The sequence below is a fragment of the Candida dubliniensis genome, chromosome 4 (assembly GCF_000026945.1).
Source record: "Candida dubliniensis CD36 chromosome 4, complete sequence".
Lineage (NCBI taxonomy): Eukaryota > Fungi > Ascomycota > Pichiomycetes > Serinales > Debaryomycetaceae > Candida > Candida dubliniensis.
The window spans coordinates 1,147,787-1,173,353 of record NC_012863.1 but is presented as its reverse complement, the minus strand read 5'-3'; the positions used below and the strand labels follow the sequence as shown (position 1 = coordinate 1,173,353).

General features: G+C 30.4%; 10 protein-coding genes across 10 annotated transcripts; 8 read left to right on the top strand and 2 right to left on the bottom strand. All coding sequences in view use genetic code 12, as the record gives it.

Annotated features, from left to right (window-relative positions):
• Window positions 1–57: 57 nt before the first annotated feature.
• Window positions 58–2,373, top strand: CD36_44890 (conserved hypothetical protein; the record flags this gene model as incomplete). The annotated part of the gene is made up of 1 exon (XM_002420091.1): window positions 58–2,373. One exon carries the CDS (start codon window positions 58–60, stop codon window positions 2,371–2,373), a length of 2,316 nt encoding a protein of 771 aa, XP_002420136.1.
• Window positions 2,374–2,531: 158 nt separating this feature from the next.
• On the top strand, window positions 2,532–4,829 carry CD36_44880 (Anaphase Promoting Complex subunit, putative; the record flags this gene model as incomplete). The annotated part of the gene is made up of 1 exon (XM_002420090.1): window positions 2,532–4,829. The coding sequence occupies one exon, from the start codon at window positions 2,532–2,534 to the stop codon at window positions 4,827–4,829; it is 2,298 nt and encodes a 765-aa protein (XP_002420135.1).
• Window positions 4,830–4,976: 147 nt separating this feature from the next.
• Window positions 4,977–5,666, bottom strand: CD36_44870 (CDP-diacylglycerol-inositol 3-phosphatidyltransferase, putative; the record flags this gene model as incomplete). Its single annotated transcript, XM_002420089.1, has 1 exon — window positions 4,977–5,666. The coding sequence occupies one exon, from the start codon at window positions 5,664–5,666 to the stop codon at window positions 4,977–4,979; it is 690 nt and encodes a 229-aa protein (XP_002420134.1).
• Window positions 5,667–6,767: 1,101 nt separating this feature from the next.
• On the top strand, window positions 6,768–7,241 carry CD36_44860 (conserved hypothetical protein; the record flags this gene model as incomplete). Its single annotated transcript, XM_002420088.1, has 1 exon — window positions 6,768–7,241. One exon carries the CDS (start codon window positions 6,768–6,770, stop codon window positions 7,239–7,241), a length of 474 nt encoding a protein of 157 aa, XP_002420133.1.
• A 327-nt stretch (window positions 7,242–7,568) lies between these two features.
• On the top strand, window positions 7,569–9,107 carry CD36_44850 (enhancer of mRNA-decapping protein, putative; the record flags this gene model as incomplete). The annotated part of the gene is made up of 1 exon (XM_002420087.1): window positions 7,569–9,107. The coding sequence occupies one exon, from the start codon at window positions 7,569–7,571 to the stop codon at window positions 9,105–9,107; it is 1,539 nt and encodes a 512-aa protein (XP_002420132.1).
• A 251-nt stretch (window positions 9,108–9,358) lies between these two features.
• CD36_44840 (nuclear pore protein, putative) lies at window positions 9,359–13,363 on the top strand (the record flags this gene model as incomplete). Its single annotated transcript, XM_002420086.1, has 1 exon — window positions 9,359–13,363. The coding sequence occupies one exon, from the start codon at window positions 9,359–9,361 to the stop codon at window positions 13,361–13,363; it is 4,005 nt and encodes a 1,334-aa protein (XP_002420131.1).
• Window positions 13,364–13,702: 339 nt separating this feature from the next.
• Window positions 13,703–14,698, top strand: CD36_44830 (cytosolic Fe-S cluster assembling factor, putative; the record flags this gene model as incomplete). The annotated part of the gene is made up of 1 exon (XM_002420085.1): window positions 13,703–14,698. The coding sequence occupies one exon, from the start codon at window positions 13,703–13,705 to the stop codon at window positions 14,696–14,698; it is 996 nt and encodes a 331-aa protein (XP_002420130.1).
• A 319-nt stretch (window positions 14,699–15,017) lies between these two features.
• Window positions 15,018–16,526, top strand: CD36_44820 (conserved hypothetical protein; the record flags this gene model as incomplete). Its single annotated transcript, XM_002420084.1, has 1 exon — window positions 15,018–16,526. The coding sequence occupies one exon, from the start codon at window positions 15,018–15,020 to the stop codon at window positions 16,524–16,526; it is 1,509 nt and encodes a 502-aa protein (XP_002420129.1).
• Window positions 16,527–16,791: 265 nt separating this feature from the next.
• On the bottom strand, window positions 16,792–18,501 carry VAC8 (vacuolar inheritance protein, putative; the record flags this gene model as incomplete). The annotated part of the gene is made up of 1 exon (XM_002420083.1): window positions 16,792–18,501. The coding sequence occupies one exon, from the start codon at window positions 18,499–18,501 to the stop codon at window positions 16,792–16,794; it is 1,710 nt and encodes a 569-aa protein (XP_002420128.1).
• Window positions 18,502–20,630: 2,129 nt separating this feature from the next.
• Window positions 20,631–25,235, top strand: CD36_44790 (the record flags this gene model as incomplete). The annotated part of the gene is made up of 1 exon (XM_002420082.1): window positions 20,631–25,235. One exon carries the CDS (start codon window positions 20,631–20,633, stop codon window positions 25,233–25,235), a length of 4,605 nt encoding a protein of 1,534 aa, XP_002420127.1.
• Window positions 25,236–25,567: the final 332 nt, after the last annotated feature.

Sequence of the window (25,567 nt, the reverse complement as noted above, 5' to 3'; positions counted from 1 at the left end):
GAACTAATATATATATATATATATATGTAAATACATTTGATCTTGTCTTAATTTAGTATGGTATGGTATGGTAAAAATTTTTCTACTTTACTCTCTTTTTCGACTCATCGCATTGCACTAAAAGATGATGAAAAAAAAAAACTATCAATCATTAACTTACACTTCCTTATTCAAAACACAACCATAATGTCTATTAATATTGTTTTGGAAGAAATCAAAGGAACTCCTTCTTCAATTATTCCAATATTATCATTTTTACATAATGATAAACAAATCTTATCTTGTATCACCAAAGTTGAATTGAATCATCTTATTTCAAGAACATTAAATTTAATTAGATCACCTGAACCTTATAAGAAATGGTGTGGGATCAATTTAATTAGAGTCATAATAGAAGAATATTCTATTTTAGCTAGTGAAGGTAATAATTTAATGAATAGTTTATTACAAGTTTTAGAAAATTATAATGAAACTATTGATTTAAAAATATTGACCAGTTGTATTGATACAATCAATTATATGGGGAATTTAATTCGAGGTAAACCAACATTAACAAGAGAGATTTTAACTCCAAAATTGAATTCAATAATTGGATATTATTTTGAATATTTACATTTTGCTCCATTATTAATTTTGAATTCATTACAAACAATATTGAAATTCCATCCTACAACATTTAGACCATTTGGTAATAAATTAAAAGCCAAATTGATTACTTTAATTGATCATGATGAATTTATAAATTATCCTCAAAATTTACAAATGGCAATATATGATACTTTAGCTATGCTTCCAATTATTGAAAAAATTGAACCAGAAACAAAATGGTATAATGATGTTATTAATATTATTGGAGAAATTAATGAATTGATTCAAGTTTATCAAGAATTTATAAATTTTAAAGATGATCAAGATTTATTTAATTTGATTCACAAAATATCTAAACCTTCCACTAAAATTTTAACTGATTTATCAATTGATTTTAATAAACCACAAACAATTTTAACTATTTCAAATCATTTGAATATTCTTGTGGGGATTTTGAAAAGTTATATAACTATGGAAACTTCATTCACAGTGAAATTACCCATTGGAATAATTTTAATTATTTGTGAATTAGTATGTTCTATTAATATCAAATTTTTATCATTTAAAGGAGATATTCGTGATGAAACAATTAAAAAATTAATTAAAACTAGTTTAATAGAAAATTATCGATCAATAATTGGATTATTAATTGAATTAATCAATTATTATCAAGGTGCATTGATTCCTCATTTGAATACTATTTGGTCATTTTTAGAAACTTTAATTCCATTTCAAAATAAAAGAATTGTTAATGAAGAAATTATTGATGAAGAAAGATTATTTGTGGAAATTTTACAATTCATGAAAGAAAGTTTATCTCTTTTGGGTAATGTTTCTGAAAATACTCAATTATTAAGATTTGTTGATATGGCATTAGTCTTAGTTGAACCAAGAATGAATTCATCATCATCATTAGCCAACAATAATAAACAAACTAACCACCACCAGCCTCAAAATAGAAAACAAAAGAAAAAGAAAAACACTTCGGCAGTGGCATTATCAGATATATTATCTCATGAACATTTATTTATGATTAGTATCCCTGAAAATACTATCAAATCAGTTAGATCATTTATCAATCAAATCATTCAAAAAGTCATTTTACCACCAACTCAACATTATAAAATTATGAGATATTTAATAATTGAATCAATTCATGCCAAATATTATAATTTACAACATAATGTCCCAATTGAATTGAAAAATTTATTAATAAATGCTGTATTATATCCTGGTTATGATAAAATTAGTATTTTACCTATTGTATCATCTATTTTATCTGATGATCAATTATTAGGGGTTTTCAATAATCCAAAATTCCCACCATTACCGAAATATATCAATTTAGTAAATAATATTGAAGATGGACAGGAAGATGAAGAAGAGGAGGAACCAGAGGAAGAAAATGAAGTAGATGTGATTGTTGAAGATGAATCATCAGCAATACCAATGAAAAAGAGAAAGTTGGATATTGAATCAAAACAAGAAACTGAAAATAATGAGATTATTCCAGTAGAAGATCAATCTAAGATTTTCACTGCCACTAAAGTTGAACAATTGACATTAACACCAGCAACAACAATTGAAAATAATCCGGTTGTGATTGAAGAGTTGACGTCTACTAAAGAAGTTGTTGTTGATGCTCCAACTAAAGTAGATAATATAATACCAACTACAACAAATACCGCTCCAACAAATGATGGCGACGAGGATGCTGAAGATGATGAATCTTCTGATTTTGAAATGCCTGAAATCAATCTTGATCAAGATTCTGATGATGAATAAAGATAGTTTGTTTGTATAGAAATAAAAGATTATTAAAGATCGATCGCGAGATTGTAAACAAAAAAAAAAAAATAACAAACTGATCAAACTCTTCAAATGTTTTTAATATCATTTACTCTTCTTTATCATCATCATCATCATATATTTAACTCATAATTATGTCTAGAGATGATATCAAACTTCTTTTATCAGAAGATTTATCACCTTATAAATTAACCCTTTTAATATTAATACATCTATATTTATGTAATAAATTACCCATCCCACAATTAATCACATTAACTCAATTAATCGAAAACAAACAACCACCAACTTCAAACCTACTATCAACTAATAACATTAACATTATTCATTCATTAGAACGACTATGTGAAATTTTTAATGATTTGAATGTGACAAAACAACTTTTAAAATGTATTTGGAATATTCATTCATTAGAACAATTGGAAAATGAATATATCAATAGTTTAATAAAACAAGTTAAACCAGCCGATTTAATTACATTGAATATAACTCCAGGTTCAACAAATAATAAAGTTTTATCATCAAAATCATTATTTGGGTCATTTATTTTGAAAATTTGTACATCATTTAATTCTCTTAAATTTGATGAAAGTTTATTATTATTTCAAGCATTCCAAGAATTTAGAGAACCAACAAGACAGAAATATATTATTGAATTTGGTGGTAGTGATATGATAAATGATAGTAATCCCGATTCTGATTCTGACCCTGATAAGGAGTTATTTACCAAATTGAATAATAATTTAATTGAATTAGGAATGAAAAGTCACCTGTCAACACATATCATTCCAGTACCAAAATATGATTTTCAACAATTATTAGATCGACAAATTTCTCTTTTAGAAAATTATGGTACTCCAACTCCACAATATTTAAAAGATATAATGACAATGATGATATCACCTAATTCTAATGTTGGAAGAATTCAAAATATTCATTTTAATAATTTACCATCTTATTATTATTTACGATATCTTGAATGTCTTCAAACTTCAAATTATAATGAAGCATTTTCTGCATTACATCAATATTTTGATTATATGGTTTCTAATAATTCCAAATATTTTTATCATTTTGCCTTAATTTCTCGAGCTTCATTACATCAATATTTTGGTGAAGATAATAAAGCCATGGATGCTATTGAAGAAGCCATTTCTGTGGCTCGAGAAAATAAAGATAATTCTACTTTAACTTATATATTATCTTGGTTATTTAATTTTATGAAAAATAAACCTGAATTATGGAATCGACAAATATTTCATAATAATAGTAATAATAGTAATAATAATCATAGTGAAGCACATTTATTAGATTTTTTAATTAAAAAATCTAAACAAGTTTCGTTTCTGCTTTATTCCATGAGTTATAATTTTGAAACATTACATTTATTACATAATGGTGATCGTTCATGTATGAATAGTTTAATTAAATCAATGTTTATTGCAATAAATGATGTGAAACCAACTTTTATTAAATCAGCAGAATTAGCAGCTATAGTTTGGAGCAAAATTGGTGAACCAATATTAAGTGAAGTTTATAATGAAATTGCCGTTGAATTAACTGATAAAACAACTGATAAAATAAGTCTTGTTATCAGACTGAATTTTTTGAAATTTTTACAAGGTAATAATATAAATGAATCTTATAATGAATTATTAAAATTGAAAGATAATGTTACTTCTGATCATTCATTGTATAATGCTATTCAAATGAGACTTTTAATTATTCTGGTCAAGATCAATTTACAAAAGGGGAAATATAATGTCAGTAAAGAAATCATTAATGTATTGTTAGATACCGATTTAAAAGATTTGGAATTGAAATATGAAGTATTGATATTACAAGTGGAATTAGAAATGTATTTACAAAATTATAGTCATGCCTTGGAATTACTCGCAAATATTCATGCTACTAATAGTAATGAAGTTTATTTAACCATTCGATTAAATTTATTAAAATGTAAAATTTTCATTTCATCAGGTAATCCATATCGAATATTTACTTTACTTATTCAACAAATCAAAATATCTAGTAAATGTGGATTTGGGATGATTGTTATTGAAGCAAAATTATTATTATGGAAATTATTAAATGATTTACAATCATATCTGGATGCCAAAAATTTGGGACAAGAAATTATGCCACAAATTTTCAGTTTAAATCAATCAGATTTTATTGCTAAAGCATATTTTGAATTATCTAGAAGTTGGAATGACGAATCCAAGTCGATAGAGTATATTAAAATTGCTATTGACAAATTTAAGAAAAATTCAGATTTAGTTATGTTGAATATGGCTTTACAATATCAAGTTCATTTAATGAATAAACATGATTCTTATCCACAACAAGAAAAGGAAAAGGAATTGGCTAATCATATATTACATGAAATGACTCAAGAGTTGCAAAATGAAATTGAAAAAGGATATATATAGTAAGATTCAAGAATAGATGTATCTAACAATTTAATTCTTTCTTAATACGATAATGATGTGATGACGTGTATTATTATTACTTGGTCAGAGGGGTGCAGGGTGGAGGGTGGAGGGTGGAGGGTGGAGGGTGAGGGGGTAATCATAAATCTAATCTCTTTTACTATGATCATGAGCATCCATTCTTGCCAATATTAATGATGCATTTTTCAATTGTATAATATTGGCAATTTGTTTAAATAACCAAATTGGTGTACTTGCCACTAGCATAACTGTACCTAACCAAAAAAATTTATAATAATGTAAATAAACTGCCATATAAAATAATTCATTGACAAGACAAACGAAAAACAATACTAATCGATTATTATAATATAATGATAATAATTTTGATTGAGTTTCATCAACATTTTTATGAGATGTGGAACCAGCTGATAACATAGCATACATATGCATATAATGAGATGATAAATCTAAACTGACTAGTATTTGCCAAATCACAGTATATTGAGGATATAACACTCCAAGATATACAATTAAAGAACTAGTAGCACATCGATCAGTTACCATATCTAATACAGCACCAAATCTAGTACCTTGATTGAATTTTCTAGCAGCATATCCATCAAATGCATCTAAAAACCCTGAAATCCCATAAAAAATCAATGTGGCCACAGGATGATTAGCCATACATAAAAATGATATAATGGCAGTTATTATTCTTAAATATCCAATCAAATTTGGAATATAAAAAAAAATATCTTGAACTGAAACTTTTTGTTGTTTAATCAGTTCAAGATTAGTTTTCGTTGAAGAAAGATCAGGGGTCTTGGATGTCATATTTGTATGGGGGGAGGAGGGAAAGAAAACAGGAGGCCGAGGTGATGGAATAGTAGTTTCTGGTATATATTTAGTTGGAAAAACAAGTATGTATGGATTCCAAAACAAAAACAATGAAATTTCACTCCTATCTTGAGTATTTGATGTTTAGAGTAACTCAATTAGTTTGTATTAAATTTTTTTCTTTTTTGAGTTTTGTTTGGCGAATTGAAATTTTTCTTTTTGCTCGTTTCTCTCAGTTGTTGGTGGTGTGCCCAATTTTTCATAACGTGTAATTGCTATCGGATATAATGGATGGGAGGTGGTGGGAGGGGGTTTTTGTTAATACAACACATTTGAAATATATCAGTAGTTTATGAAAATGATGATCAAAGAACAGTAACTTGGTATAGTCAAGTAAATATTTCCCATGGTAATTAACACCTTGAGATACACCAGAAGTTTGCCACGACAAGTTGCAACCGGAATTATCGTTGCCACCTCGGCACGGGTTTTCTTTCTTTAACATTAAATTCATTCGTTATCATCAGCAGCAACTTACATAAGCATTCTATAGTGAAGCTTATACCTGATTAAAAAGATATTGTAAATTTGTCAATTATAAACATTTAGTTAATCATAATATAACCAGTGATCAATTGAACATACCAAACCTAGAAAGACTAGTATATATTTGACAACTAACAACAATAGGTTCCAGCATTCTTTTTTCTCCTTCTCTATTGTTTCATAATGTAATTTGATGGCATGGCATCTAAAACAAGTAATGATCTGCATTGAAAAAAAAAAAAAAAAAAACAAATATAATGTCAATACTTTTGTTTGTCAAAATGATTGGCGTTGATCTTTTAAATTATCATTGATGGCAGAGGACCAACTCTCATTTTCAAGTTAGAATTGAAATGGATTGAAAATCAAATAGTGGAAACAAAACACATTCCATGAACAAATCCCAGTGAATGTTTACTTGAAACTCAAGAATATTCCTAGTTCCCAAATCCAATTCAAAGTATATAAATACATGTCTATAATCGTTTTCCATAAAAATGATTATAACATCTTTTATACCTTTGTTTAATATCCAACAAAACCATTTCCACAATGAAATTTACTACTGCTTTTGCTATTTTGTCAGGTTTATTAGTTGCTAAAGCTAATGCTGAATCTGCCTCTACCACTATCAATCCTGCTTCTCTTGCTAGTGCTCTTGCTGATGCCAAGGTTTCCGTATCTGCTTCTCCAAGTGGATCCTCAGCTGATATTAATATTAAAGGCAATGGTGGGGCTACTTTAGGAAATATTGATTTCAGTTGTAATGATCATTGTCACTTGGCCATTAAAGCTGTCAAGGACAATTGTAATGGGAAGGATTTTGATTGTATTGATAACTTGTCTGATGATCAATTATGGAATCACGTAAAGGAATGTAACTGTATCAATCCATTTGGTCTTCTCGACACTAACACCCTTAAAACTGGTATTATCAAAGCTGGTAAAGCCAACATTAACATTCAAGGTAGTGGTTCCATCGATTTTGGCAACACCCTTTCTACACTGACAACCACTTCATCTTAAACAAATGAATGTAAACCTTTAATTATATATATCTCCTTTGTTTGATTATTAGTTTTTAAAATATAGTTTTCCTTTAAATGTATACCCCTTTACTATTGAAATATAGACCTTCCGTCCGTTTGAATTGATTCAGTTGATGGTAAATTTGCAACATAAATATTGTCGTGTAAGAAGTATCAAATTATGTGTAGACCCAAAAAAAAAAAATTTCCTCCAAAAATTCTGCCGTGGAAGGTAAAAAAAAAAGTTCATACCAACCAACCAACCATCCAACCATCCAACCAAACAATTAAAAACAAGATCTTTATTCCTTGATATTTCCCAACAATGACTGAATTTCTTAATTATAAAGTTGATTTAACATTAAAGGATGGAACAAAATCAACTGGTTTAATTTCCCAGGTCGACAGTCAACAAATTAGACTTTCGAATGCTATTCAATCTATCCAACCCAAGCAAACCATTCCATATTTGGATATTAAAAGTTCTGAAATTTCTGATTTAAAAGTAATTCAATTACCTCCAGATTTTAAACAACAACAGAAAAAGAAGCTGAAACCAAGAAATGGTGAATTGATTGATGATGCAATAGTATTTGCCTCAAAACCAGGAACACCTCGAGTACACACTCCGAAATTGAAAACTCTGAAACCTCATGCCGTTTCAGCAGGTTCAGAACAAGCAGATTGGGATAACTCTAGTGATGTACAAGATATAAAAAGTTCCAATGATTTTGATTTCCAAGCTAATCTAGCCATGTTTGATAAGAAATCAGTATTTGCCGATTTTCAAAAACGGGATCACACCAACATTAGTGATAGATTGGTGGGGCATAATAAAGTTGAAAATGTCAATAAATTGAAAAAGGAAAAATATGACAATGACGAAATGGTTTTAGATCAAAATAGAACTGACAATTGGGATAATATTGGAACTGCAACCACTAGTAAGACCGGCACTCCAGTAATTCATCAAAATGGATATAAAGATACACAACATCAACATTTGAAATTAATCAATGCTAACAATTTAAGTAATGTTGCCTTGGCGTCTCCAGTACAATTGTTAGAAATTGAAAGATTAGCAACAGATTCATTTGGAATTACCCAGGCAATGATGGCTGAAGTATGTGCCATTAATTTGAGTCAATTAATTATGGAATCCATACTAGGAGGAGCGTCAAGGTTAAGTAATAAAAAGAATCACAATCTACCACCATTAGTTTTGTTGCTTATTGGTAGTGGTAGAGGAGGTAGTCGAGCTTTTGCCACGGGTCGTCATTTAACCAACCATGGTGTTAGAGTGTTGGCATTTATGATAAATACTATTGATGTTGATGCAGACTTAGAACAACAATGGAAATTATTTGAATTGGCGGGAGGCAAAGTAATGATTTCCAATATTGTTGAGTTGTTAGATATTGTTAATAATCAACTAGATACCCCAGTGGAAATTATAATAGATGCATTACAAGGGTATGATGATCACTTGGAAGATATATTTTATCAAGATGAAGATCAAGCTACTTTGAAGAAATTGATGAAATGGTGTAATGAACCACAACAACAAAATAAAATAATGTCATTGGATATACCTTCAGGTATTGATGGTGGGTCCGGTACTTTACTGGATGATTCATTGAAATTGAATTGTCGGTGGTGTATTTCAATGGGGTTACCATTATCAGGAATTATACTTGCATATAAAAATGGGAACATGTCTTTGATAGATGGTGATATTATACATTATTTGGTTGATGTTGGTATACCGAATAAAGTTTACTCTAGTAAAGGAAACTTGCGTAAATTTGACAAATTTTGGTATAGTTCTGAAGCCAGCATTAAACTTGAAGTATCTGAGAAATAGATCAAGTTCTTAGTTTGTACCATTCATATATTTATAGTGAAATGTAATAATAGACCTGTCTTAATGATTGTTTAATATTTGTAATTTCAATAAGAACTTGGGTCGTGTGAAGCTGAATAATATGTTTTTGTTTTTCACATCTCTCAATTTCTTACTTAGTTGGATGAAAAAAAAAAAAAAAAAAAAACACTGATATACAAAAGAATCAGATTCAAACAAACAACGACAATTCAATCCCTAAGTTCTGTATAATGTCCTTCAATTTTGGATCTGGATCTGGATCAATCAATACAGGCAATGCCAATGGAAATAGTTGGGGTTCATCTTCAGGTTTTGGAAGACGAGCTTCAATTGGTGGTCCAACAACAACAGCAAATACTTTTGGAAATACATCCAATACAAGTGGTGGTGGATTATTTGGTAATCTGAATACTAATACTACATCAGGTTCAGGTTTGTTTGGAAATTCATCAAATAATGCAACAAATTCTACAGGCGGTCTTTTTGGAAATTCTGCAAATAATACCACGTCAAATGCAACTGGGTCTAATTTATTTGGCAATTCTAATAACCAAGCAAATACAGGAACCACTAATCTATTTGGATCAACAGCAAAACCATCTGGAACCACCAATTTATTTGGAAATAATAATGCCACATCAACAACCTCGAATCTTTTCGGCACATCTACTTCAAACACCAATGCAAATGGAGCAGCATTGGGTAATTCATCTACTCAAGGCGGGTTGTTTAATAATAATACATTGGGTTCTTCATCTGGTGGACTTTTTGGCAACTCTGGAACTTCAAATGGTAGTTTATTTGGGAATAGTCAACAGAATAATAATTTACAAGCCCCATCAAATCAACTTACTGTTAATAATAACAATCCTTATAGTTATTCTCAAGTTATTTCGAATTTACAAGCAAACACTTCAAATATGCCAGAATCCATCACTACTTCACTTTTTACAGGAATTGGGAAAGAATCATCAGATAAAAAAAGAAGATTCTCATATTTAGAAAAACTGGAGAGTCATAAACCAAAATCATCCCTATTAAGTAAATTAGGTCAAACATTTAAATTCATTCGTAATGGGAACACATCAGCAACTTTTGAATCTTTAAAAGGATTATTTACTAGTAATGATGTATTAAAGCCAAAGGAAAAGAGGATCATGCTTTCTGCAGCAGCTGCATCATCATCATCAACACCATTTGTTACCCCTAAGGCAATTTCTAGACCTTCATACAAAGCAATTGATGCTAGAAGAGTTGGGAGTATGAAAAGATTGATTATCAAAAGTAAACCTATGAAATATCATATGATCGATGTAAATAAAGTTTTCAATACAAAGAGAAGAAAAGTGATTGATAATAAGGTTACTGCTGATAGATTATTAACAGCAAGTTATCCAAGTGATGATGACAGTGATGACGAGAATGATGATAATGAAGAAATTGTTAGTGAAAAGACATTTGCAAGATACTCATACAAGACTGGTAACACTTTTGAGGAATCTGAAACAAAATCTACCACAAGAATAGTTGAAAAAGAACCACCAATCACTAAAAGCGAAGAGAAACCATCAGTAGAACTTCATGATGGTTATTGGTCTTCACCTACTATTCAACAATTGTCAGAAATGAATGTTGAACAACTTTCGAATTTAGACAATTTTATTATTGGCAGAGTTGGATGTGGTCAGATTGCATATGATTTCCCGGTTGATTTGTCCCAGATATATTTCAATGCTCAAAAACAAGGTATATCATTGGAAAAAGAACTTTTTGGTAAAGTTATTGAAATAAATCCAAAAGTAGTATTGGCTTATCAAAATTATCCTAGTAAACCTCAAATAGGGTTTGGATTAAATGTTCCAGCAACAATTACTCTTGAAGGCATTGAGCCAAGAGCTAATTTGTCAGTGACTGAACACATAAATTTCTTGAGACAACAAATAGGGATGGAGTTTGTCACGTATGACCCAATAACTTATGTGTGGGTTTTCAAAGTTAAACATTTTAGTATTTGGGGTTTGATTGATGAAGATAATAATTCCCAAAAGGATTGGATTGTTATGAAAAGAAAGCAAGATGCTCAAGAATTGGAGGCGTTAAGAGAATATTCACAAATCTATGAAAATGAAAAATATAAACAGGAATTGAAAAAGCAAAAATTAAATGAAAAAACAAAAGTTGTTCCTGGTGGTTGGGAATATACTATTCCACCATCTGATGAACCTTTGAATATCAAACGTAGATTGGTTTCAGATGAAATTAGTCAGCAATTGATCAAGTATCAACAAGAACACAACACTGAAGAACTCAGTGCCCAAGTAAGTGATATAACTATAGATTCAGATCGTGAATCAGCACCAACACCGAAATTGGTTACTTATATGGATCAATTGGCAAATTTCATTCCTCCAGGTGTTGATTTGAATGAAATCATTGATGAAAAAGTTTATGAACCAACAGTTTCGAATGAAGTTGTTTTTGATTCGATACAAATTCGTCCAAACTTGCCAACTTCTGAAGATTGGTTACTTCAATTGGAATTGGCTAATCAATTAACATCTGCTTTAGCTCCATATGTTGCCGAACCAAAGAAAAAACTGGATAAATTAAATATTGAAAGAGTTGATGATATTTTATTTTCAGATTTCAATAAAAATGTATTGAAAGTTTCCACACCAACGAAAAAATTAAGTGTTGTTGAAGATATGGATGAATCCCAAGATATATATATTGATAATATTTCGACAATTTTCCATAAACTTTTATCTAAAACAGTTGTTGGTCATCGTCATGGCAATGTGAATGATTTCCCTATCATTGAAAAAACTACTGGGTTTGAATTTAAAGATGTAATCACTACTCCTCAAGAAAGGGAAGAAAAAGATGTTTTCGTCTTATGTTCTGCTTTATTTGATAAACTAACTATAAACCAATCCAACCCTGAAATTAGTGCTGCCTTGATGGATAATACCAGAAAGAAATTATTAGGTGATTGGTTGAAAAATTATAATTTGTCATCGGTTGAAAAACTTTTGGCTGAAAACAAGAATGATCCATTGGAGAAGACATTCATCTATATGTGTTCTGGTGATATGATTAAAGCTATTGAAACTGCAATACAAACAAATAATAGTCATTTATCAGTAGTGATAACTTTATCTGATTCTAATGATGCGGTAGTGAAATCAATTGCTCAAAATCAATTGAAAAATTGGAAACAACTTCAAGTTATCCTGTCTATTCCTTCAGCTGTTGTTAAAATTTATCAAATATTAGCTGGTGATTTTGAACCAATTCTTGAAATATTACCTTGGAATCTTGGTTTGGCCTTAAAATTGTTTTATGGTGATTATAATGATATTAAAAAATTGATTAATAAATTTAGTTCACTGATACCCATTGGGGATCCAGTTGGTGATGTTTTACTTGCATATGTCAAAGGTGTTGATTTGGAATCTATCACATCAAGTTCATTGAATATTAAATTGAAATGGTTATTCTGTAAAATATTAGCAGATTTTAATTATGATGCCATAACTAAAGAATTTGGTGATTATTTGCTGTCAATTGATTATTGGAAAGAAAGTGCCTTAGTGTTTGCCCATTTAACCAACGATAATGATGCTGCTGATGCTATTAGCAAATTGGTAAATTCCAAAATACTGTACATCAAAAGTTCTACAATTGATAAAGAACAATACGCGATAGAAGTATTAAAAATTCCAAGACCAGTTATATACAAGGCAGTTGCTATTGAAAAGAACAATAACGAAGATTTCTGGGGTGAATGTGAAGCTTTAATAGAAGTTAGTTTATGGGAAGAAGCACACGTTACTATTGTTAATGAATTAGGACCAAGAACAGTGATATCCAATTCAAATCAAGATAAATCACAATTACAAAATGTACTTTCGAAATTTCCTGAAAATGGATTGATTATTTCTGATTGGAATAAAGGAGCAGGAATTTATGAGAAATATTTGGTGGTATTACAAAATGACAATGATTTATCGGTTATTCAATTCTTACTAGATAATTTACCATTGAGTAATATTGATTCATTTCATAAAAGAATTGCATTAGATATTATATCTAAATTTATTGGCAATTTAATTATTGAAAATGACAAATTTAATGCTACGGATAAATCAAAAATCTTAAATTTACCATTAGATGATGTGAATAAGAAATACTTTGAATTAAGATTGGCGGATTTAAAAAAAAACATAGAATAAATATTTTGTAAAAAAATTTTTATATAAAATGAAATAGAGAGACATGTACTTTAAGTATCTACAGTAATTCAATTATCATTTGACATATCTATCTATCCCACCGATCGGAAATATAAGATATTGCTCTGTATAAGTCGTGAATTGCTTTTTTAGATATGACTATGAAAAAAACAAGTCGTGTAAATATGGCAAAACAAAAAAAAAGTTATCAAATCCAACGTCACTCAAGATATATACACACACACAAGATTACTAATACACTTTTTATTTATATACTTCTTCTTTCTACTACTTTTCATTTGATTCTATTATTATTCTTTAAAATATTCGGCTTTTTTCATGTCGCCAAGTCAAACACAAATAGAAAAATCACAACTAGCTGCACCAGAACCAGAACATTGTCCGGGTCCGGAATCGGAGCTTGCTGGTAAGGGAGATGCATGTAAAGGATGTGCCAATCAAGAAATATGTTCTTCACTGACTCTTAAAGGACCAGATCCTGATTTACCAATTATAACTGAAAGATTATCTGCTATAGATCATAAAATATTAGTATTAAGTGGGAAAGGAGGTGTTGGGAAATCTACATTCACATCAATGTTGGCATGGGCCATTGCTGCTGATGAAGAAATCGAAGTGGGAGCTATGGATTTAGATATTTGTGGTCCATCATTACCACGTATGTTGGGAGCAGAAGGTGAATCAGTACATCAGTCAAATTCAGGTTGGTCTCCAGTATATGTGGCGGATAATTTAGGATTAATGAGTATTTCATTCATGTTACCCGATCCTGATCTGGCAATTATTTGGCGTGGAGCTAAAAAAAATGGATTAATTAAACAATTTTTAAAAGATGTCAATTGGGGTGAAAAACTAGATTATTTAGTGGTGGATACGCCTCCTGGGACTTCCGATGAACATTTATCAGTGACAACGTATATGAAAGAAGTTGGTATAGATGGAGCATTAATAGTGACTACACCTCAAGAAGTGGCATTATTGGATGTACGGAAAGAAATTGATTTTTGTCGGAAAGCCAATATAAAAATCTTGGGACTTGTGGAAAACATGTCAGGGTTTGTTTGTCCTAATTGTAAGGGGGAATCACAAATTTTTAAAGCAACTACTGGTGGAGGTAAAAAATTATGTCAAGAATTGGGAATTCCCTTCCTTGGTTCAGTACCATTAGATCCAAGAATTGGTAAAGCATGTGATATGGGTGAATGTTTTTTCGATAGTTATCCTGATTCTCCAGCAGCAACGGCAATATTAGATGTTGTTGATGCCTTACGAGATCAAGTAGAGTTGAACTTTGAAAATTTAGCAATTAAGTAAAACAAGAGAAAACAATTGGTGATGTGTGTATTTATTTATAGAATAACTAGGATGTATTTAATAGAGGGGTTGCAAGGATAGATTCAAAGAGTTACCCCAAAATGTAAGAATCTGTAATTGGGATGAGGATCAGCAATTCTATGTGGGCTACCAATTGTGGTCTATCTTTCTATTACATTCGATGGGTCGTGTTATCGTGGCAAAAAGAACAACCTATAAATGATGACTGGTAATCTTATCAACCAGTACTTTCACACACACCATTTTTATTACTAAACATAGGTGATTAAGGTTATGCTATTATCCGATATATGATATAATGTCAGATATAGAAACTTTTATTAAATCAATACCTGAATTTAAAGAATCAAGATTAGCTTCTTTATATTCAAATTTTGAAAAGAATAAAATTCTTAATCCAGAAGGATATGAAGCAAATATATATGCCTGGCAAACATTATTATTAAAATTAATTACTTCATCAAAATTTCCAGATTCTGATATTTCATTTGTTACAAATACAGCTAATCGTACTTTAGGGGGTAGTAGTAGTAGTGGTGGTGGCGGCGGTGGTGATGAATTCAATCTTTCTTCATTTTTAAGTATTTCCAAATATGGACTGCCTCAAAATCTTGGACCAATAATTAATGAATTAGTTGTTCATCGGAAAGTTTTCATACCGTATTCATTGTTTATTAATGGAGAGAATGATTCAGAATGGGTTAACAAGGGAACCCTGATTATTGATTATATATCACCTAAATCATGGATTAAATGGGGGATTAATTCAATTTTCTCAAAACAATATTCTGTAATTGATCCCAAAACGGGTAATTTGAAACATGATAGATTTATAGCATGGGAGCAATTGACAAAATTGAGTAATCAATATCTTGAAATAATTCGAAAAGAAATTTCGAAACAAGGAACTTATTCTAGCAAATTATTTAATAATCATACCTTATATCAATTTTTAAAAACCAAAAGCATCAACAACAACAACAACAACAACAACAGTGGTCATGAATTGAAAAAAATTGATTTTGAAATTTTGTTAAAATATTGGAGTATTTATAAATCAGTATGCACGATACGTCAACCAACTACCATATCAGGAAATGATGATACAATATATATTAAATTTGATAATAATTTAGAAATAACTGATGATGATATTGGAATTATAAATATTCAACAAAATTTAATTAATTTACAAAATCGAAATGATTATTTACAAATGAAATTAAATGAAATTGATTATAAATCAACATTATTAACATTACCTAAATCAGAATGGAAATTTCGATTGAAAAAATTAATGAATCGGAAAATGGTATTAACTAAATCATTAATGAATTCATTAAATTTATATGATGAATTAAATAATATTCTTGTTAAAATTAATGATTCTGATTTAAATTATCAAATGTATCATCAATTATTAATTAGTTCGAAAATCTTACAAAATATGAATAATAAAGTGAATTTAAATGATATAGATGATTTGAAAATTGATATTGATGAACAAATTGCTAAAGAAAATGAAATTAATCATGCATTAACAAATGATTATAAACAGAATGATGAACAAGAAGAAGTAGAAGATGAAGAGCTTGAAAAGGAATTGAATGATTTATATAAAGAAATTAATGGAGAAACTTCAAACGATGAAACTGAGTATCAACAATTGGAGAATGCAACTAAAGGAGAAGAAAATGTTGATAATGTTGATGATAAATTATTAGATAAATTAACTCAATTGAAAGTTAGTGAGAGCACAATCAGAGAACCAACAAAGGAGAAACAAACTGAACCTCTAGCAAATTAGATTATCTAAATATATAACTGTTTTGTATACACCTTCAGAAGTAGTATTTTTTGATTCAATTGAATGAGCAAAGATGGTTTGTTGGTTGCTTGGTTGGTTGCTTGGTTGGTATTATCACAATTAAATCAAAACTTTAAACTAATTAATATTAAAATCAAACTATTGAATACATAAATATATTGAAATATTTAAATATATATTTATCCCACTTTTTTTTCTCTTTGAACAAGAACTATTGTAATTTTGTTCAAATTTTTTTTTTCTTTTATCCTAATATTTGTAAGATTTGTTGAGTCAAATTAAACAATTCTACTTTTGGATCTTCAAATTGATCTTCATTAGTTGCTGCTGCTGCTGTTGTTGTTGTTGTTGTTTGACTTATTTGTGATTGTTGTATTTGTTGTTGAGAAGCACTTAAATTCTTAATTCCTGCTAAAATAGTTTCATTCTCTTTTATTAAAGCATTAATTTCAGTATTATTAGATTCTAATAATTGTAAAATTGTCCACAAGGCAATATGTTCAAACGTTGGACTACCACTTTCCAAGAATCTAATGAGGAATCCATAAATACCTTCATTAGGTTGAGCCCAATTATTCAAAATATATTGTTTGTGTTCATTAGAGACTCTTGAACATAAATTAGCTAATGCAGCAGCAGAATTCCCACAAACTTCTCCATTTTCACTAAAAGTTAATGGTATCAATACATCAATAATATGACTTTCATACAATTTAGGTTTCAAATCATCAGCTAAAGCCAAAATAGCAAAACAAGCAGAAATTTCCAGTTGAACTGTAAGTGGCACTTTTAATACCAATTCTTTACATTTATCCACCGCACCAGCAGCCAATAATGCTGTTCTATTCTTTTCTGAAGATGCAGCCAAATTTCTCAAAGTAGAGACCGCATGACATTGAATCTCTTCCGAATCGGTATAATCCAACAATCCAACCAATGGTTTCAAGAAGCCTGCTTCAATGATTAATGCCTCATTTAATGGATGGATCGATATGTTTCTGATACAAGCAACGGCAGCTAAAACCAAAGGTTGATGATTACATGTCAATAATTGCACCAAATGAGGTAAACCTCCTGCTCTAACAATTTCAACTTGATACCCAGAATCTGATGCCAAGTTTCTTAATGCTAAAGTTGCTTGACATTGAACACGAGGTGATGGTGAGTCCATTAAATGTACCAATTGTCCAACTAATTTAGGCTCAGTACTAGCCAATTTCTTTCTGTTCACTTCGTCAACAGCAATATTAGAAAGAGCTGTAGTACAGTAATATTGTACATCAGCATCTTCATTGGATAACAAGGAGACCAATACCGGCACGGCACCAGCATTAACCAATTCTTGTCTATTTTCACCAGAATGGGTCATATTTAATAATGCCCCAGTAGCATTTCTTTGAACTCTGATATCTTTTGATTTGGCCAATTTAGTTAATGGGATCAATGCACCACTTTTAGCAATTTTCGATTTATTATCATCTTGAGTGGCCAAATTGGTTATACATCCAACAGCATTACATTGAACCTCAATATTAGTTGACATCATTTGTCTAATCAATGGTTCTAATCCCCCCATTTCAACAATTAAGATCTTGTTTTCTGTGTTTACTGCCAAGTTCCCTAAAGCTCCACATGCAGCACGCTGTACTTCTGAATCAGCCAGTTGTAATAATATCAAGATTGGTTCCAATACATCTCTATTAACTTCTCTAACATCTTTTTCGGTAATTTCAGCAAATGCTAATGCCGCACTTCTTTGTAAATCGATATTTTCCGAATAAACCAAAGTACTCAATGCACGAAGTGGTCCATTGCTGAAAAAATCAACGTCAGAACGGTTTTCCAAGTATTGTAATAAGGCTGAAATGGCTTCTCTTTCATTTTCTGCTAATAATAATTGAGTATGACTTCCATCACCTCCACGATTACCTAAACAACTACAACAGGCACCCATTTTTCGGTTTTTTTGTTGTTAATTGTTGTTGTTATGCAATGTTGTAATATATATAAAAAAAAAAAACAGAAACAAATAACAAAATTTTGTCCTGACCTGACCTTGAATTGATAAATGTAATCAAATCTTTTTAACCAAGTAGTTTTTCACAATAATCGAAACAACGAATGGAAATGAAACTTAGTTTGTTGTGATTGTGATTGTGATTGTTGTTGTTTAATCCCGCAAGAATACTGATAAGGAGATATTATAGTATTCCCAAATTAAATATTAGTACAATAAATAGAAGGTGGCAAATCAATCAAAAGATAAACTAAACCAAAACAAAAACTAAAACAAAAATTAAATATCAACCTTCAAATGATGATAATAGAATGGTGATGATGATGGGATTAATAATCTGTAAGTTTTTGGGGTAAAAGTAGATAAAAAAAAAAAAATGACGACCAAGAAAAAGGAAATGTGTGAGAAGTGAAATGAAGTTGGGTTGTTAAGGGAAAACGAAAGAGAAAGAGAAAAAACGAAGAATTATTTTTTGAGTTAATAAACACGACAACAGAAAAACAAAAAACAATTAACGGAGTGACCTAAAAATATGATTATGAAACCACCACTCCAAATCTGGTAACAAATCTGGTAAAACAAACAACAACAAGGAGGAAACGTTGATTGTTGATGTTTAACAAAGGAAGTCAACTTGTATCAGGTAGTTATTCATTTTGTAAGTATTCAACACCAAGATTATGATTGTTGTATAGTTTAAGAATAATATTAGATAGAGACGCGTTTAAGGCAAGATTGTAGGACAATAATTAGCGGGTAAAAAAAAAGAACTAGTGGTGTTGCAAAAACCCTACATACTAAAGAGAGCTTGCAATGGATAGCACAGTCCTTCAAACTTCTGGTGCCTCTATAGATTCTCTGTATAAAGGCAATAGTATAATAATAGTTTCTTTAGGTATGATTGGACCTAATAATTTGGTCTTGGTTGTAAATCGCCAGCCTGTCAGCCGAGATCGTCGCATAACAGCAACCTTTTCCCAAAATAGCAACTTAATTACCAATTATGCCCAGTATGACGGTTGTAATGTAATTCCTATTAATGCACAAGTCAAAGATGCAAAAAAAAAAAGAATCATCAATCAATCAATCAATCAGCCAAGGCTGTTATGATAGTTGGTGTAACTATTCAACCTTTTCAGTAGGGGGGGGGGGGTTATTTCTTTTTTTTTTTGATATTTTTTTTGCTTAAAAATTGACATAATTTTCTTCTTGTTTATGTCAAACTTCTGGTGTAGTAAGAAAACACTTTTGTTAGTTGTTTTGCCAAGTTTTCTACATCTGTTCATTAAATCCAATTGACAACAATCATAGAGAATAGTTTTAATGACCTCACTAGTGTTGATTTCTGATGGTTGCCAATCCATAAGAGATTTTTGCAACCCCTACTCCAACATTAAATAAATTCCCTCCCCTCCCCCCAGTAACCAGTTCAGTTAAAACTTCATTACAATCAATGAAACACCCTATTGAAATTACCAACCGTCATTTGTTGAAATTAGGTAGAATAAGAAGTCTGCTTCAGTTTTGGGGAACAAAAAAGAGACGACAACAACAGCCGAGAAAAAAAAAAAAAGAACAAATAAAACAATAAAGGCCCCGCCCGGCCGCCCCTCACTTGGTCTCGTTCCTCCTTTCCTTCTTTCTTTCCTTCCGCAATCGCAGTCTTCTCTCATCCGATTTCTAGAAATGCTTGGGATCTACTATATACAGTACCACACAAGTTTTGTCCTTCATTCTCTTTCTTTATTAATTAATTAATTTTGCTTGCTATCGCTAATTCTCAACTGCTACCACCACCACCACTACTACTACTACTACCTCCCTAAAACTCAACAACATATGCACACCACACCACATAACCCTCCTAATTTAGTAAATTTTACCATCAACTTACTAAAATTAATATAAAGAATTAAATTCCACCATCCCTTAAAAGAGGTCCGAACTTTATTTTTATTTCATTTTTTTTTTTGAAATTCATTGCTTTTTCTTTTTTTTTTTTTTTTCTTTTTACTATACTATCATTTGATTTTCATTTTCAATTCGTTCGTTAAACTAAATACATCATGTCTGAAGCACGAACTGTTTTATTTCGATTATCCAATCTAGGTGAACCGGTCAACAATGAGAATATTTCTAATGGTGTGTTAATTTTACCAGTAGTAGAATTACCAACAAACTATCAACCAGGTGATGTTTTATTCCAGCTTAGATTTCAATTGAATGCTGCTAGTAAAGTATCAAGAAATGGGGTTTTATACACTAATGTGCCCCCAAAATATGAACAAGAGTTTGATAGAAACACTCATTACCAATATCCAATCAAATCATCGTTTCATCAAGATATTCAAATTATTGTTCCAATTTATAAACCAGGTAGTTATAATTATTATATTGAATATGATGATGAAGAAGATAATAAGAAAACCACTGAGAAATATTACTTCAATGTCCCCCCAAATTTAACGATCAATGGTAAATTTGTTCCCTTCAATAACATTAATGTTGAAACTGTGGTTTCCAAATGGATTGGACCTTATGAGAATTGGGACAAGTTTTTCAAGATTGTGGCACAAAAGGGGTATAATATGATTCATTTTACTCCATTGCAAGAACGTGGTGAATCGGATTCCCCTTATTCGATCTATGATCAATTGAAGTTTGATCCTAAGATTTTCCCTGGTAGTGATCAAGATTCTATACAAAAAATCCATAAAGTATTGAATGATAATCAATTGTTGTCATTGACCGATGTGGTTTGGAATCATACTGCCAATAATTCTGAATGGTTGAGAGAACATCCAGATTCAGGTTATAATGCCACCACTGCCCCTCATTTGATCCCTGCTATTGAATTGGATGAAACATTGTTAGAGTATTCTCATAATTTACAAGAATTAGGTTTACCAACTGTTCTCGAATCAGAAGCAGATTTACAAAAAGTTATGGATGGTATTCAAACTCATGTGTTGGAGAAATTAAAATTGTGGGAATATTATGTTTTCCATAAAAGACAAACAATCATTGATTTGGAAAAATCTTTTAAAGCCAACAAAAACAATATCAATAGAATTCAAATTCCTAATGATGTTGATCCTCAAAACTTGAAACAATTGAGTGATTATGTTTTAAAAGTGGCTAATATCAACCCAACTCCTATTATAGCCGATAGATTTGCCAACAAATTGAATGTTGATAAACTTTTAGAGGTTTTGTTTACAGTATTTGATGGTAATGTTGAATTTGAAACCATTGCTGACAAGGCAGAAGAAATTATTGATGTGATTAATAGTGATTTATATGCGTTATTTGATGATGATACCAGTAGTATCAAACAACAAATTGCTGATCGTATTAAATATTTGAGATTAGCTGATAATGGTCCTAAATTAGGTGAAATCACTGATAAATCTCCTTTAACCGAACCATATTTCACCAGATTCACCGATGTTAATGGCAAGAAGCAAGCTTTAGCCAATAATGGTTGGATTTGGGGAGGTAATCCATTAGTTGATTTTGCATCTAATAAATCAAGAGCTTATATTCGTCGAGAAGTTATTGTTTGGGGTGATTGTGTTAAATTAAGATATGGTGAAAAATTTGAAGATTCTCCAGAAACTTGGAAACGTATGATTGAATATACTCAATTATCAGCGAAAACATTTAATGGGTTTAGAATTGATAATTGTCATAGTACACCATTACATGTTGGTGAAAGATTATTAGATGAAGCCAGGAAAGTTAATCCTAATCTTTATGTAATTGCTGAATTGTTTAGTGGTTCAGCAGAAATGGATAAAATATTTGTTGAAAGATTAGGAATCAATTCATTGATTAGAGAAGCAATGCAAGCATGGAGTGTAGGTGAATTATCTCGTTTGGTTCATAAACATGGTGGTAGACCAATTGGTTCATTGACTTGGTTACCATTGGATGATTTTACTTATCCTGCTATTAATGAACCTATCAAGGATAAATATATTGATGGATATACCGAATTAGAAATCCCCAAAGTTTTAACTTGTCAAGCTCCTCATGCAATTTTTATGGATTGTACTCATGATAATGAGACACCAGCACAAAAGAGAACTGTTGAAGATACATTACCTAATGCGGCATTAGTAGCATTTTGTTCATCAGCTGTGGGGTCAGTTTTCGGTTATGATGAATGTTATCCTAAATTGTTAAATGTTGTTAGTGAAACAAGACATTATGATCTTGATAGTGACAATGGTATTGGAGAAATTAAGGGTAAATTGAATAAAATTAGAGATAATCTTGTTCAAGAAAGTGAGGATGTCACTCGTGATCATGAAATGTATATTCATCATGAAGGACAATATATTACTATTCAAAGGTACAATGCAAGAACAGGTAATGGATGGTTTTTAATTGCCAGAAGCAAATTTTCTGAACATGAACCGACCCAAGGTTTATCACCATCAATTCTTGGTGGAACTAAAGTTAAACATGAATTTAGTTACACTTTGAAAAAACAACCAGGTGATTATGAACCACAATCGGATAAATTGACTGGTATTCCAGTAAAAGTCGAATCTATTGAGGATCCATCGATTGAATACACTGAAGATGGTGATTCAATAATTACTATTGATGAAAATATATTCATTCCTGGATCTATTGCTGTTTTCTCTACCGAGATTCCTGGAGTTGATGTGAAATTAGATAATTTTGTGAAACAAGGAGCTATTGAAGCATCAATTGGATTAGATTTATATGATTTAAATGCTTTATTATATCGTGCTTCCACTGAAGAATTGGATGCTAGTCATGGTAAAGATGATGTATATGATATTCCTGGATATGGGAAATTAACATATGCTGGATTAGAAGGATGGAATACGGCATTAAAACATGTTATTTGGCAAAATAATTTGGGACATCCAATTTGTGATCATTTACGAAATGGTGATTGGGCTTTTGATTATGTTATTAATCGATTAGATAAATATGTTGTTAAACTGGAAAATTTATTAAAATTCCAAGATTGGTTACGATCTCGATTTGATGCTGTTAAAAATAGTAAAGCACCATATTTTTTGCGACCACATTATTTTGCTCTTATTATGGGTATTGCTTATGAAGCAGCTAGATTTAGAGTTATTAGACAAATGAGTGAAGAGATTAAAGAGGCCACTAATTTTGTTCAAAGTCTTGCTCTTACTTCAGTACAAATGGTTGGGTATATGCAAAATACTTCTTTAGTACCCGATAAACAAGTCCCATGTATGGCAGCTGGGTTACCTCATTTCAGTAATGATTATATGAGATGTTGGGGTAGAGATGTTTTCATTGCCTTTAGAGGGTTATTAATTGTTACTGGTAGATATGATGATGCCAAACAACATATTTTAGGGTTTGCCAAGACTTTAAAACATGGATTAATTCCTAATTTATTAGATGCTGGACGTAATCCTCGTTATAATGCTAGAGATGCAGTATGGTTTTTCTTACAAGCCATTCAAGAATATGTTACTTATGTTCCTAATGGTATTAATATTTTGGATGAAAAAGTGACTCGTAGATTCCCATTAGATGATACTTATATTCCATATGATGATCCACAAGCTTTTAGTTATGAATCTTCCATTAGAGAGATTATTTATGAAATATTGGCTCGTCATGCTAAAGGTATCAAATATCGTGAAGCCAATGCTGGACCAAATTTGGATTCACAAATGAAAGATGAAGGGTTTAATGTTGAAATTGGAGTTGATTGGAATAATGGATTAATTTATGGTGGTAATCAATTTAATTGTGGTACTTGGATGGATAAAATGGGTGAAAGTGAAAAAGCTCATAATAAAGGTATTCCCGGGACTCCACGTGATGGATCAGCCATTGAAATTCAAGGATTATTAAAGAGTGCATTAAGATTTGTTAATAAATTACATAAACAAGGTAAATTTGATTATACCAAAGTGATTAAACCTGATGGTACTACTATTTCATTAAAAGATTGGGAATCATTACTTGGAGAAAATTTTGAGAAATATTATTATATTCCTAAAGATCAACAACAAGATGATCAATATATTATTGATCCATCAATTGTTAATAGAAGAGGAATTTATAAAGATTTATATAATTCTGGGAAACCATTTGAAGATTATCAATTACGACCAAATTTTGCTATTGCCATGTGTGTTGCTCCTGAATTATTTACACCAGAAAAAGCTCTTGAAGCTATTATAATTGCTGATAAATCTATTCGAGGACCTATAGGTATGAAAACATTGGATCCATTAGATTGGAATTATCGACCATATTATGAAAATTCTATTGATAATGATGATTTTGCTACTTCAAAAGGTAGAAATTATCATCAAGGACCAGAATGGGTTTGGAATACTGGATATTTCTTAAGAGCATTTTTATTATTCCATCATTTACATGAATCAAAGACAAAGAGTTTTTCTTTTACTTCTTCTTCTTCGTTACTTCTGCCATCAATTAAGATTTTGACATTATTGAATGATAGATTACAAGGACATATAAAATGGATTAAAGAAAGTCCATGGAATGGATTAACTGAATTGACTAATAAAGATGGTTCATATTGTCAAGATTCAAGTCCTACTCAAGCATGGAGTGGTAGTTGTTTATTAGATTTATATTATGATCTTTGGAATGATAAACATTTTCAATAGATTATAATTATGTTTACATAGATATTTAGATTGTGTAAGACAAAAAATTTAGAGTTTATAATTATTTATTTGTAGTTATCCATATTGGTCAACATGGACCATGAGGTTAAACATAACCTTGATATTGTACAATGTTTAAAAGATAATAATAAATAAAGGACATATATTAAAAAGAATACCAATTTCTAAAGAATCAGTACGCTATTGGTAATTAATCACTGTTGCTAGAAAAATCCACGCAAATCAATCAACCAGGTTAAGTTAATCACCCTGGACATCAGACGTTAAAACAAAGTAACATTAAAAAAATCCCCGCGCTTATTCCACATATA